The 19,048-nt window shown below is 33.7% G+C and overlaps 1 protein-coding gene across 3 annotated transcripts in view; it reads right to left on the reverse strand.

Moving 5' to 3' along the window:
* LOC125672277 (lipoxygenase homology domain-containing protein 1-like) overlaps positions 1-19,048 on the reverse strand; it is a 91,923-nt gene that overhangs the window by 46,281 nt on the left and 26,594 nt on the right. For 2 of the 3 annotated variants that reach the window (XM_048908485.2, XM_048908488.2), the window contains 8 exons: positions 17,620-17,769; positions 17,397-17,432; positions 13,314-13,471; positions 11,719-11,941; positions 9,520-9,671; positions 8,492-8,649; positions 6,913-6,968; positions 877-936 (listed from right to left, as the gene is read on the reverse strand). In XM_048908485.2, coding sequence (XP_048764442.2) covers positions 877-936; positions 6,913-6,968; positions 8,492-8,649; positions 9,520-9,671; positions 11,719-11,941; positions 13,314-13,471; positions 17,397-17,432; positions 17,620-17,769 — 993 coding nt within the window. The remainder of the gene's footprint in view (positions 1-876; positions 937-6,912; positions 6,969-8,491; positions 8,650-9,519; positions 9,672-11,718; positions 11,942-13,313; positions 13,472-17,396; positions 17,433-17,619; positions 17,770-19,048) is intronic. The other variant, XM_048908487.2, reaches the window with a different exon arrangement.

The following is a 19,048-nucleotide window of genomic DNA, read 5'->3' on the forward strand; positions in this document are numbered from 1 at the left end:
TTTGTTTACATTTACACATTAACTTTGTTTACATTTACACATTAAATTTCTTTGTTTACATTTACACATTACCTTTGTTTACATTTACAAATTAACTTTGTTTACATTTACACATTAAATTTACATTTACACATTAAATTTGTTTGTTTACATTTACACATTAACTTTGTTTACATGTACACATTAACTTTGTTTACATTTGCAAATTATCTTTGTTTACATTTACACATATAATTTGTCAACTTTGTTTACAATACACATTACTTTTGTTTATTTACATATTACCTTGTTTGTTTATGTTTACACATTTACTTTGTTTATATTTACACATCAACTTTGTTTACGATAGACATACCAATTGTTATTTCAATTTACACATCACCTTTGTTTACACATTACCTTTGTTTATTTACATTTACACATTACCTTTGTTTACATATTACCTTTGTTTGCTTACATTTACACATTACCTTTGTTTACATATTACTTCTGCTTATTTACATTTACACATTACCTTTGTTTACATATTACTTCTGTTTATTTACATTTACACATTACCTTTGTTTACCCATTATATTTGTTTATTTACATTTACACATTACCTTTGTTTGCATATTACCTTTGTTTATTTACATTTACACATGACCTTTGTTTACCGATTATCTTTGTTTATTTGCATTTACACATGACCTTTGTTTACCCATTATCTTTGTTTATTTACATTTACACATGACCTTTGTTAACACATGACCTTTGTTTATTTACATTTACACATGACCTTTGTTTACACATGACCTTTGTTTATTTACATTGACACATGACCTTTGTTTATTTACATTTACACATGACCTTTGTTTATTTACATTTACACATTACCTTTGATGGTGTTCTCTTCTTCTTCCTCTATTATGGTGTCCACCTGAACTGGTAGAACTTCTACAACAAACACAAGCTATATATTCTCTGTTTTATAGTTCACACTCAGAAATACTTCCTCAAGCCCTGCTACAACTAAAATTACATAGCTTGGATTGAATTTCACCATCTTCTCAAAAAAGTTTCAATTATTTCCAATATGATAAAATACTTCTACATCTTATTTGTCAATGAAAATGAAAGAAGAAATTTCGTGGACATTTTATCAACAAGAGACATTACACCCATGTAGTTGTGTGTATTATTTAACTTGTGAAGAGAATACTTTGATCAAAGTGAAAGTTGCTGACTCAAAGCTAATCCTAACCCCGAAAGTCTTTTTTATGTTAAAATCCAAATCACCTCGGCAACAATCACCAAAGCAACAGTTACCATACTATTACTAATTGTCATGACAACATTTACACAACATTCATGTTCCATAAGCAATTATAGCACTTCATATAAAGTAAGAAACCTTACAACAGCAAAACATTCACCCCCCCCCCCCTCCCCCCACATCTCCTGATACCACACAAACATATACTTACTGTTAGGTCATCAAGGATACAAAGTGTGACACTCATTAACTCCTGAAAACTTATGTTACTTATTTTGCAAAGCCATGCCCACACAAAAGCAGGTCACACTGACCACATTATGGGAAAAAATGGAGACTGAATCTCAGTAGCCTTCAGGCGCAGGGCAAACCCTAATGACATTGGCATTACAGATATCAATCTCAATGTATAAAATCATACATCCTTCAACCACACAAAAAGATGTGTTACTATATACCCCCTTCCAGTTGCTATTGTGAGACAATGTAATATGAACCACTGCTCATTGAATCCATGCTCATTTCCGTCTCTGCATGTTCTGTACAAGTATACCATTGGTGGTACTGCTAGACATTTCCCAAAATATGTCGGCGTTTGGTGGCCATGTTCAGAATCTGTGTACTGGGTGAAATTGCTGCAACGTTGTCTTTGTTAAGATTTTGTTAACTTTAGACCACAACACATGTTAGGCTTCAGGATGCAGGTTAATATTAAATCATGCTCTATGACGGTTAGCTCTCTCATTAGCTTGTCTTACCCTTGATATCGGAATATCTAATGTAGGGAGCAGGTTCTGGTAAAATGGATAAAACACACATCATATCAAGTGTCCATATTTATTGTAAAATCAGATTCACAGGATTCGATGTCTAACGGAATATAGGCTACTGAATATTAACATATCATTACATCAACTAAATCTGTGTTACATACAATTATATAAGGCAAGGTGTGAAACACCAATAACAATGAGTGGTTATTGGTGACAAAAATTCATAACACACACATTCATATAGATCTTTCAAAGGAGTACCACAACACGGTATAAACTGGACATCACAATATCAAACTGCACATGGTTTATTAAGTTAGGTGAAGCCACATGTCTTGAAAAAAATGTTTTCACAATTACAGTAAAATGATTTGTCACATTACAGTAAAACGAATTATCACACATTCAAATGGGCATCATATATTAACTGTATAACCAACCCTTCATATGGAACATAAAAAATTCTATGACTACAATTTAAACCAGAAAGCTTATATTATCAATATGTTGGAACATAAAAGCCCCATGGATCACATCACTCACCTGAGCATTAAATTCATTTATTTTTATTTATGCAGTGACCTCATTTTAGTCATGTGCAATTCAATAAACTGTAACTGCATATGGTTGCATATCCAATTTAGCCTTGTACATAATGTACATTATATGTAGCTCTTTGAGAAGAATTTTTTTAAGTGTAATCTGTTGTAAAATTTTCAACATCTTGTGACCTGGCCTTCCTAATTACGCAAAAACTGCAACACTTTGGCAACTAATTATACTTTCTTTTGTGATTGCTGTGGCAACTTTCGCATATATTTGGTATAACAAGGGTTTGATTGCAGATCATTCTGCAGCAGGTTTTCCAACTTGCAATCAGTGCATCAGAGACTTATTGGCAAATGTTTGGCACTGAGGTACAGTTATAGACATGAAACACTGATCAGTAAATCTTCACTGGCTGGCTCCAACTGAATGGAGATTTAGCCATGAGTTGATGACCATTCATCAAACAAGACCAAATGCATGTAAAAATGTGCTTTTCAGATCAGCCAAATCATGACACACACAAAATGCTCTTTTAAAAGATATGAAAAGTTGTAACACAACAGCAAACAATTGATGCATATACATATACATGCAGCTACTAAACTTAACTTTACAACTACTCAACAATATATCATCGATAATTTGTTTTGATCAATTGCTAACTCTTTACAAATCAATTACAGATCCTGTCTAGACAAAATTGATCAACATCTTTCTAGTAAAATGCCAAGGACAATTGAGAAAAAACAACAACAAAACATTTGATGACCTGTAAGAGACCACTGCAGCTTCTGAGAAACTAAATTAATTCATAGTGTTCAGAGCATGCTTCAAAGACCAAATGCAATTAGATTTGCCCTGCGATCTATCTGACCTCTAAAACCTCTGCAATTGTCAATTTTTTTGGTCACTAAGAGGTCATATCTCAGTTGCATACCTGTGTAACTAGTGCTAGAGCACAACAATATTAACTATTGTGATTTTACACTTCATTTTATGTTTGCACATGAATTTAACAAATAAGTATTACCGGTATTGTAGATCTTAAAAGTAAAGATTTTTACAAAATGCTCCTATAAATTCTAACTCTTATAGAGTGACTTCACTGGCCCCAGGGGTTATAATTAGAACAAATTAGATTCTAGACTATATCAGAATGATTGCATGCATAAATTTCACTACCAGTACGTACTCCTGTAGTTCTTAGGATGTATGCTTGTAAATTGATATGATAAATGGTTCACTCATGCCTCTCGAGAAGATTTAAATACATTTTTTTTCTTATACATTCCCAATGTGAAACTTTAAATTCTAAAACCGATTTTGAATTACATGACATGTATGATTGCATGCTGAATCACATGAAGTGCATGATTACATGCTGAATCACATGATGTGTATGATTACATGCTGAATCACATGATGTGTATGATTACATGCTGAATCACATGATGTGTATAATTACACATCTGAATCACATGACATGTATGATTGCATGCAAGTCTTGTTTTTCTGGTTCATTGGGTGCAAAAAAGAGATTCAAAGACCCAACCTTTTTTTTTTCCATTTTCTTATTCATTTTCCCTTGGAAAACACAAGGCCCACTTCTCAAATTATACTTTGATAAACACACGATCGGTACAAATATTTATCACTGCAGAGTAAACTGAACATTTTTCCAGGTTGTTTTATGCTTTCCCATGCCATTCTTATTTTACCCCTAGTATCTTCTATTGTAATCTAAATTCTTTTGTTCTGAGCCCTATAAATTTGGTCGTTCACTAAAACTCAGGCCATTTCAAGATATTACTTTTTCTAAATTCATTTTTGTTAGATCTTAATCATGTTCAGTTACGGGGGTTTACAAAATGTGTCTATTATAGACTTTTAAATGCATGATTTCATTTAATAAATTATAAACTGTATTTCTTGTTATTTTGGAATTGCACGGAAAACTAAGAGCAAACACGAACCTGGGTTGAAATACAGTGGGACTCTGTCCCGTATATACCACAGCTGTGTTCATGTATCTTAACGAATGATTAACATCTGTAAACACCTAAACTTCAAAGTAACGCAAATTTAATAAGATTATGAGTAACTGATATGAAATTGCTCAAACATAAATAAAAATTCATTATCTTTCTTTGCTAAAAGTACTGATTGTGTCAAAGAGGAAATAAATAATGATTTGTTTAATCTAATGGTCAATTTGAAATAATTTCATCACAATATGGTCAGTTTAAGGTATACCACTGCTTACTATAAAATTCACACTTTCATGACTTTTTAGCAGCAATATGCATATACACCCTATACCTATCCAAGAATTCAATAGAATACTGAACGTGCCTCCATCACAGAAGAGCTAGCTGGTATCTCAGAAACTGCATATATATTGTATTCAAGTTTGGTTAAAATTGGTCCAGTGATTTTTGAGAAGAATATGAAAATGAAAAAATGTTTAATATGCAAGACAGACAAAACACACAAGGAGACAAAAGCTGCATGGACAAAGCTTAATTGATCAGAAATGCTCACTTGAGCTCAGGTGTGCTAAATATCATCTCTTATACTAGTGGGATTCAAACACTAGACAACTTGTGCATTATCCATAAAAGGCTGCAATGCATCTTTTGCTTTTTTCTTCTAAATAACTTTAATTACCCTCAACATGATTTTGGCAAAATGTGCTTTCTATAAAAAGTTTGAGAATCAACTACATATAAATAAATGAGAGTCTAAATATACAAAACATGCACTAAGCACTTCATGAGTATTATCATATTAATTACATGTTCTTGAATACTGTATATGTACAGTCCTGAATCTCACCCTTTTCATGGTTTCTTCAAATCTGTTATGTAATTCTAAATTCTAAACAAGAGGTACTGTGAGCAATGCTCACTAAGAATACCCCCCGCTTACCCCAATCTCCCAAAGGGTGTTGGTAATAGGTATAAACTACCTCTTTTCTGAGTTTAAAAAACAAATGGCATGACAAACCGAACTATATTGCTACTTCGATGTCCAGTGCGCGTGACCTTTGACCTTTTGACCCCAAAATCAATAGGGAACATCTTCATCCCATGGGTAGTCCATATGTATGATATGGTGACTGTAGGTGGAAAGGATAACGCTTTAGAGCCCGGAAACCATATTGCTACTTCGATGTCCAGTGCACTTGACCTTTGACCTTTTGACCCCAAAATCGATAGGGAACATCTTCATCCCATGGGTAGTCCATATATATGATATGGTGACGGTAGGTGGAAAGGATAATGCTTTAGAGTCCGGAAACCATTGCGTCTACAGACGGACGGACGGACGGACAGACGGACAACCTGATTCCAGTATACCCCCCCCCCCCCACAACTTGTTGCAGGGGGTATAATGATTTCATGTCCAGTATATAGATGTTTATACTTTAATAAATGGTTTTGATATACAGTAAAATAGCAAAAATTAAACTACAGTGAAAATAAGGCCGTATACAGTATTACGAACATTAAACACAAGTTTTTTGTGAGTGATGCAATATCATGCATGATACACCTATATGAACAGCACAATGTTAGAGCACAATCATGCATTACAAAATTACAGTGACGTGCAATTAGCCATGCATAGATTGATCCTGAGATTGAAGCAGCCATAATTTCTGAACACAAAAATTCAAGGATATAATCCACTTGAACTTCAATCTACTGCATTGCCTACACCTTATAAATGTCTAGATCTTGTTAAATGACCTTATAAATGTCTACATATTGTTAAATGACCATAAAATGTCTAGATATTGTTCAATGAATATCCTTTCAAAGGGTATGAGAACTTTTTTGCACTTTTACAAGAAATAGACTAAGTTAAACTTTTCTTGTATGTCTGAAAATGATTTTAAAATAATGATTCAGAATCTTTATACTAGACTATAGGGAAAGATTCTACAATACTTCTGAATATTGAAGTTATTCACTAACCTTTAAGATTGTACAAATTTACACCTCTTCACAATAAAATCATATGTTACAGCATCATATATCAACATGGTGTACATTCCATGTAAGAAAGATCAGGGAGTTAAATTACAATTCGGCTTTGACTATCTAATGCACTGTATCAGAAGCCTGGCCCAGTAACTATAGAAATCTACAGTAAGATACAGAGAACCCTACCCACCAGTACTATATCACAGAATGTAAATCTCAGAGTCAACCACAGCACCATGTTATAAGTCTGCATGCAATGGGAGGAATGTGGTGAGATGTGGGGGATTCCCCCACTGGCAAGGATTGTGGTTACGAAGGCAGAGGTTGGGGGTCACTCATCACCTACCCTTGACAACCAAGGTCCGTTCGATTCGCCGATCTTCTTTGTTTACGTCTAACCACCTGAAATGTATATATAAGGATCATGAGTAAAAAACAAAACCAGTTTCTCAGACATAAAAAAATTACAGCTTACTATCAAAAATACATACATGTACTTGCAAATGTGCATGTATCATTTGCAGCTGTAATTTTTGTGTACATGTTGTTTACAATCATTTATACCAGTCAGTGTGGGTCAATATTAGCAATAGTAAAAATTACAAGACTACTTCATTATTACTCATTGCATGTAGTGAAAATAATTCATTATGAATAAAGGTCATAGTAAGGGCTTCTTGTTTAACAAAGCCAGACATCCCCCTGTAATATAACATTTCCCAGATATCCTCTCTAGTGACCTTGTCTTTGACTTTTATAACCAACAAGAAACCAGAACTTTTGTGAATAAGATAGGATCCCGATCTTGTGTATTTGAATTTTGGTACCAAATACTTTCAAAGCCTTGCACATTAAAGATTTTTCTTACGTACAACCTTGAGATCCAATAAGAATACCGATATTTGTGTTAGGTACGACACCTAAAATGTTTGGTAAAAATAACATAAATGTAGCTGAATTTTTTATTCATTTAACCTTGAAAACCAACAGAAACTACCTGGTAAAATATTTTGCAAGACATTATTCCTGATCAAAAAAAAAAAATCAAAATCCTTGCCACATCGCCCTCAACTTCAATACCCATACAACCACTCTGTAAAATAAGGTTCTCAAAATACTGTGGGAAAATCAATTGTGCTCTTCATACACCATTAATATTTCTTCAAAACTAAGTTCAATAACCTGTAATTTTCTCAATAAAATCAAAATCTTTGTCATGTGCACATTTTCAATACTCATACAAACACTCTAGTTGTAAAATAAGAAGGTCCTGACTTGAAAACTGAAGGAGGAGTTTGATGCCAGTGGAAAAATTATGTACCTCCATATAACACTGAATTCAATATGAATGGCAAAACTCCTGCAAGGGAAGTTGAAATGAATCAAAATTGCAACATGATCTAGAGTGACCCATATTAGAAGCTACATAGCAAGTTTCAGCTTGATATGTAACAGAGAAATTAAAATAAAAACAAAAAACCCCAAACGGATGGAAGGACATACAGACATTGCTGTACCATAATACATACTGTCTAGAGACCCACAAATAAAAATTAGATAGAATGTGGCTAAATGGGGTACATCTCTCAAACCCTAAATTCAGTAACACACAAAGTTAATTAAATCAATCCCTCTGCTACTCAATTACGAATCAACCCCTCTGCTACTCTTGTGAAGGGATGAAAAATAACACAAGTAGATAAAAATATGAAATTGTAATGGATACATCTTGCAAAAATTATCCATGAATTTTTCGTTATTGTGAATTATAAGAATCTACATTCTACTGATTCATTGAAAGTCCTTGTAGACTTACAACATTATAACTTATTTGAATTTCATGACAAGTTTCCATGCATCTAAGAACCCCTGCTGGGTCTACTGGGAAGTTCCTGAACCCTGTACAGTAAGGAGTGTAAGCTTACTTCTCACACAGGAAGATGTACTCCTCTTTTGATTCTTCACTCTCCCTGATTGTGATCCTATCTAGGAACCAACCCTGGTCACTTCCTGTGCCATCATGTCCCACAATGCACTTCTCCAGCTTTCCTAGTGACACAGCCTCAATCTCAAAGACATCCACCTGCAATCAGCCAAGGCAAAATTTGATAAAGGTCAAAGATTTAAGTGATGTTTGGTTAAGTCTAGTTGAATATGCTCTTTTTCAACAACATTAGTTGAACATACTCTGTTTGAACAACATTAGTTGATCATACTCTGTTTGAATAACATTAGTTGAACATACTCTGTTTGAATAACATTAGTTGATCATATTCTGTTTGAATAACATTAGTTGATCATACTAAATAATGGATAATATCTGTGGTTGAAAATTCATTTTTTTGTTGCAATTTGAACCCTGATATGTAACATTTGAATTTTGGCACTGGTAAATTTTGCCATTCCATTGTATAGTAAAAGATAAGACACACAGTACATATATGTACATGTTAAATAATATTCTGGGAACTCAATTTACACTAATTAACTTTACTGTTGCTTGAAATAAATAACAAGTCTTGTCTCACAAAAGCATACATTTTTATGATTGGTATTGAACCATTTCTTGTATAACAATATACTGGAGTATCATTGGAATATCTCTTATTTTTGCAATTTCATTTGAACCATATATTCCTTGTATAATTTGGAAAAATCACAGAACGTACACTCCCACTCCATGTTCGAAAACCCCCTGGAAAGACAACAGAAATTACGTCTCCATCTACCTGTCCACACCTGAATTTGTTTATGTTGTTACGTTTGCACCTACCTGTCCACACCTGAATTTGTTTATGTTGTTTACGTTTGCACCTACCTGTCCACACCTGAATTTGTTTATGTTGTTTACGTTTGCACCTACCTGTCCACACCTGAATTTGTTTATGTTGTTTACGTTTGCACCTACTTGTACAAACCTGAATTTGTTTATGTTGTTTACATTTGCACCTACCTGTCCACTCCTGAATTTGTTTATGTTGTTAGACTTCAGCAGGGCTCTCTTTCCTGTGTCTCCTTTCTCTCCAAATATGTTCAAGTAAACTTCTGCATCTGTCTCAGCATCATCAATGTCACCGGTATGTATCAGCACATAGTACTTAAAGACTGAAGAAAAAATTATTACTGTAGTAAACCTTCACTGTTTCATCGTCTTTCATTTCTTGATATTTCAGAATAGAGTGAAGCCTTTGTGACCTTTCAGCTTGACAAAAATGTCTGCAAACAAGAAGCCTAGGGGCCTTAATGGTCACCAGAGTAAGCACATTTTTAATCTTTAGAGATCATTGTGTTACCTGTTTGATTTTTATATTTTTCCATAGGGCTGAAACAATACACCCCTTTCACGATACGATGCATATTGAAATACTTATGCCACGATTCAATACAATACAATTTACAGAAGAAACCAAAAATAACATTGAAGAAAAATTTAATTATCAAGATCCATATTATAATTTTAAAAGCAAAAAGTTGATTTCCAAACTGCCAACCGGTAAGATGCCTGTTGGCTCTGTTAGTTTAAACTGATCAAGTACATTACTATTTTCGTCAGTATCAAGGCAAGCAACCATCTGAACGTTATTCGACGTTATTTTGTCCCTCATGCAGGTAAAAATAATATGTACAGGCCGATCCTGATGTATTTTACTGAACCCGTTTGTACAAACGTATCGAACCGAGGATCAAGGCAATGAATTGAACATTGAATCGAGCGTTTATATTGAACAGTATCAATGTTTCGGTGAATTGTTTCAGCCCTACTTCTCAATGATAAATCTATTGGTATAACTACATGTATGATATACAATTGATAATTGATAATTCTTTTATAGATGAGTAAGTTTTATAATTCTTTTATAGATGAGTAAGTTTTATCACATCACAGTGGAATCCAATTTTCTAATCAAGTTCTAAAAGGGAAAATGAATTCAGAGTTTTCAAAGGGGTTCATTGCTCATTATAGGAAATCACACAAACAGTTTGCTTGATGTTCAGGAATAAAGATTTTCTAAAATATATTGCATTTTCAACATATGATCAACTAAGCCCCAACCTGGGACCAAAAACTTGTATAAAGGGGTCATAAATTTCCCATTGTTCAATATGACCTTGCAAACAGTTTGTATGCTTATGTCCAGCAGTAAGATTTTCTATTGCATTTTCAATACATAATGTGCACGTACATATGATCAATCTAGCCCCACCCTGGTACCTGAACCCTGGGGTCATGAATTTCACAATTCTGGTAGAGGGATCAATGCTCATTATAATTGTGCAAACATTTTGCCTCCTTGATGTCCAGAAGTAAAGATTTTCTTAGGCATATCTTGCTAATAGTTTAGAATGTTTGAAGATTACATTGATTTGATGGTTTTGGCCTCACCCCTAAGGAAATTGACATATTTTGTTTCCCTTGACCCATAGATGTTAGATACCAACATTGGTTGAAATTAGTTCAGCCATTCCAGAGAAGAAGCTGAAAATGTTCAAAAGTTTATGACTGATGAATGACAAATGAGGCACGGCGATGTACAAACAGAAAGCAATATATCAACTGAGTGATTCGCGTGACCTAAAAAGAAAAGAAAGTTCTATCACAAAGATATATACATATATGTAATTATTATGAAAAGAATGAAAGCATGGGGATAATCTCTGCATAATTGACTTTTCCACTTCCAGAAATTACTCAATACTTCTATTGCTTTCATACCCCCATTATACAAACAACTAAGACATCCCCCCCCCCCCCCATTATACAAACAACCAACACACCCATTATACAAACAACCAAGACGTTCACCCCCCCCCCCCCCATTACACAAACAACCAAGACACCCCCCCCCCCCCATTATACAAACAACCCAACCAAGATGTTCATCCCCTCCATTACACAAACAACTAAGACACCCCCCCCCCCCCCATTACACAAACAACCAAGACGTTCATTCCTTATATAGCCATGTACATCAAAACACAATAAGCAACTGAATACAATAGATGAAACACAATAAGCAACTGAATACAATAGATGAAATACAATAAGCAACTGAATACAATAGATGAAATACAAATTAGTGGAAAACATTGTGCTGGTAAGGAACAAAAAATGAGAATTATGGGACACAAGTGAACAGGAAGTTAAGGTTACCTGGAGGAGTGTCCTCCCCTTGCCAGATTGCAGGAAGTTCCCTCATGATATCCATGTCGTCATGTTCCCGTGACAACCATTGGCTGAATGGGAAGTTTAAGGACTCCTCCGTTGCTACATTTGTTAGTTTGACCTCGTTCACCTTCCATGACGGTTTCTTTGACGATGATTTAGGGAGGAGTTCCAGGCGAATCTTATAGAACTTACCCACTTTAACACTAGCCTACAAAGAAAGCAAATTTTATAAATGTCCTGCGATACTTTCATCCTTTCAGATCTACCATTTTACCTTATTCTATCTTGACAGTAACTTTATACTGTAAAATCATGTGGGTTTTTTTAGTGTCTACTTTTTATTGGTTTTAACTTTTTGTGGTCTCTAATCTGTGTTGGTTTCTACTTTTTTATGGTTTTAAATTTTTGCGGTCTCTAATTTTTGTTGGTTTCTACTTTTTATTGGTTTTAAATTTTTGTGGTCTCTAATTTTTGTTGTTTTCTACTTTTTATTGGTTTTAAATGTTTGTGGTCTCTAATTTTTGTTGTTTTCTACTTTAATTTTATTGGTTTTAACTTTTTGCAGTCTCTAATTTTTGTTGGTTTCCACTTTTTATTGGTTTTAAATGTTTGTGGTCTCTAATTTTTGTTGTTTTCTACTTTAATTTTATTGGTTTTAACTTTTTGCAGTCTCTAATTTTTGTTGGTTTCCACTTTTTATTGGTTTTAACTTTTTGCATTCTCTAATTTTTTAATTCTGCCACAAAATGTTGAAAGTAGGTCAGGATGACAACAAACAGAAAAAAACCCGACCCCCTTCATCATAAAAATTTCCATGAAACATTATTTTTCCTCCACAAAAAATTCTCATAAAAACAAGCAAATTTGCAAATATGCTTCAGCAGTTAAAGAAGCAGGTACAGTTTCTACAGTCATCTGGCCCAGAAAATTGATGATTTCAGTAGGAATCCCCAAATCTGGCATTCAAATAAGGAATATATAAGCAAATACCAAAACTAATCTGATCCAAATATTGCTTTGTGTTGTATGACAGCTAGGAGCATGAAGTTGGCATAAAATTGCCAAAAATGCCAAAATCAATGAAAATATTAATAAATTCAGGGGGGGTTTCCTTTCAGAAAACATACAGCCCATGCGTCGAGCAAATTCATATTGAGTTACATGTTGTATCTTCTATTAATAAACAATATAATATATTAATTTCATTTTGCTCAACAGATGGGCACACCTTTTCCTAAGCAATAATCTGGATGAAATTTAACAGTTATTAAGCTCTGTATGAAAAAAAAAAGCAGGAAAGTCTTATTCATGACGTAATAATGCTATCAAATAGACAATAACTTTGATTTAAGTTGAGATAGTATACTTGGCATATATTTAACTTACTTAAAACACAGATCAAGCTTAATTCAAGACACATTTAAAACAGAAAAAATTTTGGGCTTTTTTATGTACATGGTGTATTCGTACCTTGTTCTTTCTCAAAATGCCTGTACTAATAATTTTATATTCATTGCTCATAAACGATATGAGAAGATTTGTGAACTATTTCACTACACAACTGAGCTATGGATACCGACCCTAAAACCGTCCTCATTATTGGGCTGAAAGATTTCTCTTCCAGGTGGCGCTTCCAATCGGATACCACCAGAATTTCCTGTCTCTCCATAAATCACCAGAGCCACATCGGCATTCTTCAGTTCCTCGATGGTTGACACGTGGATGTTCCAATCATCCTCTGTGTAAAGCATACACAGATGTTACAAGAAAATAGATAATGCATGACTTTGCAAAATACATGCACTATGAATGGTCTCACAATTCCCACCCCCCTGAATTCACCGTGATAAATAAATTATAACTAATGCAGTGCTAAATGGAAAAGAATATTTTTGCAAACTGAAAACTGATGAATAATCTTACCCATACAGATAATCTTGACAAATGTATAAAATAAGGAATCTACAATGCGATATTGAAGCCAAACATTGACTCATCCAGTGAAGAAAATAGAACATATGATGGACAAAATTCATGGATCTACCTTTGCTGAACTACGACATTGACTCATTTTTAAGAAATCAATTCCCAAAATAATTTCAAGCAGTTTTAATAATAATTTCATGCAGAAAATCAAGATTTTAAGACTGTTTCCTTCTGAATTTGCAAAATTACTTGTGTGACAATATACCATATTGGGGAAAAAAATACATATCTAGAAAATAATCTATTCCAAGTTAATGTATCATTTATGAACTTTAATTGGAAGGATGAGTTTCCATATTCTATTACTCTTAAAATAAGTATCTTTTTATAAACATTCCAGTTGTTTATTAAATGTATATACAAAATTATTTAGGAGAACTTTATTTTCGCATCAAGGCTAATCTATTTGAAAACTAGAACTGTCCTAATGGGACTAATACCCCCCGCGGGGCATATAAGATGATGGGAAATATCTAATGCAAGCACATTGGATATTTTCACATTATCTACAGGGCAATCAATGTGAATGCAGAAGTGTATATTCTACAGTACAGCAGTACATGAAATATTAAAAATGTCCGTAACTTCCATAACTGTTAAAATATTTTAATGAAAATAGAAGATGCACAACTACATTATATATATAAGATGAGAATAAAGTTTGAATCAAATCTGTTCAACGGTATTAGAAATAAACTCTGGACAAAGTGCGCAACCCCCAAAATGAAAAGAAAATGTGCGTAACTTCTATAACTGTTAAAATATTTCAATGAAAATAGGAGATGCACAACTACATAATATATAGAAGATGTGCATAAAGTTTGAATAAAATATGTCCAGCAGTATTAGAAATAGACTTCGGACAAATTGCGTCTACGGACAAACGGACGGACAAAGTGATTCCAGTATACCCCCCCAAACTTCGTTTGCGGGGGGGGGGGTATAATAAAGTTCTTAAAAGAATCAAAAGTAATTCATAGTAATTATATATATGCATTTGTAGTATTCTTTTATTATATTAACAAACCAAAACTAAATAGCTTCAGTATACAAAAAGTTTTTGTGGGTCATAGGTCATAACTGCCAGTTTGAAGCACGTATATTGATCATGAAAAACAAACAACATGGTGTAAGAAGAATTAACATAAGCTCAAAGAAACAAATCGCAGAATCATGTTGAGCTAGAACAGATTGTGAACCACTAGTCTGCATCTTGTTTGAAATTCTTCAACCAACCTTTTCAACTTTGATTAACCCCCATCCACCCACCCCCCTTACTTCGTCTCAATCGACCATCTCAATTTCACATCTAGATACCTCAATCACAAAATAGTAATTCAACTACACATTTCATGAAATCACAAAATTCAAATAAGCAAAGAACATTTTTTTGTTTTTAGGTCACCACGTTGAATGTTGTGGATAGACGTGTCTATATGTCTATATTCTAAAATGTTTGTCTCAAATGCATATATATACATATATATATAAGTAACAGATAACCATTTCAAATACTTCACAGGGCTTCGAAGTGGCATGGCAAGTGATCAAATCTACTGAGAAACTGTTTGGGCTTCACAGGATTTGATCATGTGATCACTTCACTTCACATCCCTGTGAAGTATATGAAATGGTTATCTATCTAGAATTCTGCATTCCTGTTAAAGAAAATATATATTTTTATCACTCAAATGATGATGAAAAGTGACAAAGCAAAAAATACACTGGGAAGAACAGCATGAATGATAAAAATGTGGACCAATATATAAGGAGACACAAAAAATAAACATGAAGATGAAGAAATGTTATACTCTGCAAGAAAAGCTTATAATGTGAGGTCAGGCACTTATCTATACATCAAGATCACAGACAATACTGAGAATCTTGCCACAAAACATGACACACACTTCATGCCAGAAACAGATTGACAGTCGAAGCTCTTGAGAGAGAGGAGGTCACGGTAGATAGAGAGTGTCTAGAGCACGGAGGCGGTGTTTAATGTGGAAGACGGTGGCAAATTACCTTCTCATGTTACTAAAACAAAAGAAAGAGATGTCTCATATCATGACAAGTCGTACTTCTGCTCTTGGAATCACAAACTTTCGTGAACTGAATTTTGGAAACCACCTTTATCAACAGAAAGATGGAGAGACAGACAGACATTACAGAACCAAGTTCATTTGTATAGTGTCTATGGCCATGGGTATTTAACTTTCAAAATCAAAGATGGATCCCCTGAGAGAAAGTGCAATGACTTGTTCTGCCCATGTGTAAACTTTACTTACTAGGTGTGTTTTTACACTACGAAGATGAGTTATACATTAGCATACATTTGTATATTGTGCATGAGGATTTTAATATTTCAGTTGATTACATACTAAGTAAGAAAAACAGGCCTTTTCCAAACTAAATAACAATTTTTTTTTTTACTAATTAAGTATTAAATACAGGTTTATGCACACACACTACAGTTAGCTGCAGAAATGTAACTCTCTGAGGACCTATCAGAGATTGATCTCTGATCTGTCCCAATATCTTTTCAGAGAGCTATAGTTCTGCAGCTACATCACAGTAACACTAGTAATCGTGACATCACAGTAACACTAGTAATCGTGACATCCCAGTAACACTAGTAATCGTGACATCACAGTAACACTATAGTAATCGTGACATCACAGTAAAACTAGTAATCGTGACATCACAGTAACACTAGTAATCGTGACATCACAGTAACACTAGTAATTGTGACATCACAGTAACACTAGTAATCGTGACATCACAGTAACACTAGTAATCGTGACATCACAGTAACACTAGTAATCGTGACATCCCAGTAACACTAGTAATCGTGACATCACAGTAACACTAGTAATCGTGACATCACAGTAACACTAGTAATCGTGACATCACAGTAACACTAGTAATCGTGACATCACAGTAACACTAGTAATTGTGACATCACAGTAACACTAGTAATCGTGACATCACAGTAACACTAGTAATCATAACATCACAGTAACACTAGTAATTGTGACATCACAGTAACATTAGTAATCATGACATCACAGCAACACTAGTAATCGTGACCTATCGTTAGCAATCTGTAATACTTCGCTTCAATGTCAAATTTTTGCTTGAAAATTATATATCAATTTAAAATAAATATCATATATGATAGGCCTTTAAATATTATGTTTTCATTGAAGATTGACTTTTTATGTTTCAAACAAACAAATTCTAAAATTTCTAACAAATAAATTAAATTATTGATATGATCTTGAAACCAATTATGAAATGAAAGAATTAAAATAAAGACCCTTGGGTTGATATTGGGGTTTTGGGTTGGTGTGGGGTGTGATAAGGAAAATGGCATGTATTATTCTCTATAAAAAGTATACGAGTGTGAGTTGATAAATAAAAGATATATGTAAAGTGTCAAAAATGAATTAAAATTGCTGTGACTATACATCAGAAGTGAATTCACTGGGTATATTGTGTGATTTAGAACACATATTAACATTACTATACATCAGAAGTGAATTCACTGGGTATATTGTGTGATTTAGAACACATATTAACATTACGTGTGATCGGAACACATCACAAGGTTATTATGTAGGTTATGTCAGCTCAGCAGAAAAATAAAGCGGGGTAGGTTATTGGTACCCGATACTCACCACCCACTCGAAATCGAGCATCCTCAGTCAAAAACACTACAAGTTTTAGGAATTCAGCATTAATGTGAAACAGGGGGTGACAATTTATTGTGCATAGTTAAACAGGAGATTGAACAAAGTTTAATTGAAACATTTAAAAATTAAACAAATATAATTGGGGATAACACATTTACAGAGATTGTCTCTATATAACATCTCTACAGGTCTGTGTTTAGACACTAACCTGCATGGCCTGGCTTAATGGCAGGTGGAGTCTCTCCTCTAGGGGGTGGGGTCTCCACTTTGGGGGGAGGGGTTTCTGCTCTCGGAGTTTCCATTTTTACAGATGCTTCTTCCTCTTCCTCAGCAATGCTAGAAGCCTTCCTCGCTCCCCCTATAAACAAAGGTTGGGGGCATTACATAAGAAATCAAAGAAAAAGTCTCTCTCACAGTACTATGAAATCATTAATTTTCACAGAATTTCTAATTTTGCAAATTGTGGTGGCTATCAAAAACTATTGTTACTAGGAATAAGATGATATATACCCCCCCCCCCCCTCCCCAAATCATTAAATCACAAGGAAAACAGTCCTTACATTTTTAAACGATAATAAAATACCTGTTTTGAAAATAAATTCTTATATATAGTATTACTTAATTATCTCCCTTGCATTGTCAATATAGAGCTGTATATACTATTGCAAACCATTGAATTATCTCCCTTACATTGTGAATAGAGAGCTGTATATACTATTACAAACCACTGAATTATCTCCCTTATATTGTGAATATAGAGCTGTATATATACTATTGCAAACCATTGAATTATCTCCCTTATATTGTGAATATGGAGCTGTATATACTATTACAAACCTCTGAATTATCTCCCTTATATTGTGAATATAGAGCTGTATATATACTATTGCAAACCATTGAAATATCAATCTGATTAAAATAAGATCTTTGATCCGCTCCGTTATTGTTATGTCGCTATATCTACCTTATATTGTGAATATAGAGCTGTATATACTATTGCAAACCATTGAATTATCTCCCTTACATTGTGAATATGGAGCTGTATATACTATTATAAACCACTGAATTATCTCCCTTATATTGTGAATATAGAGCTGTATATATACTATTGCAAACCATTGAATTATCTCCCTTATATTGTGACTATAGAGCTGTATATACACTATTGCAAACCACTGAATTATCTCCCTAATATTGTGAATATAGAGCTGTTTATACTATTACAAACCACTCAATTATCTCCCTTATATTGTGAATATAGAGCTGTTTATACTATTGCAAACCTCTGATTATCTCCCTTACATTGTGAATAGAGAGCTGTATCTAATATTGCAAACCACTTTATTATCTTCCTTATATTGTAAACATAAAACTGTACATACTATTGCAAATCTCTGAATTATCTCTCTTACATTGTGAAAACAAAAGTTGTATGAATTATCGACAGTCATGAAATTATCTCCTTTTCACTGTGAAAATAAAGCTGTTTACGTTATTACCATTCATGGAATTATAATTCTCTTATAAGGATTACCAGCCAAGATAACACCATTCATGTAGTTATCATTTCTCTCACTCTTTGCAATTAATTCAGACCTACAACTTTATATCTATAACACCCCCCCTCCCTCAGAACA

Source organism: Ostrea edulis, chromosome 4, assembly GCF_947568905.1.
Source record: "Ostrea edulis chromosome 4, xbOstEdul1.1, whole genome shotgun sequence".
In the NCBI taxonomy this organism is placed as follows: domain Eukaryota; kingdom Metazoa; phylum Mollusca; class Bivalvia; order Ostreida; family Ostreidae; genus Ostrea; species Ostrea edulis.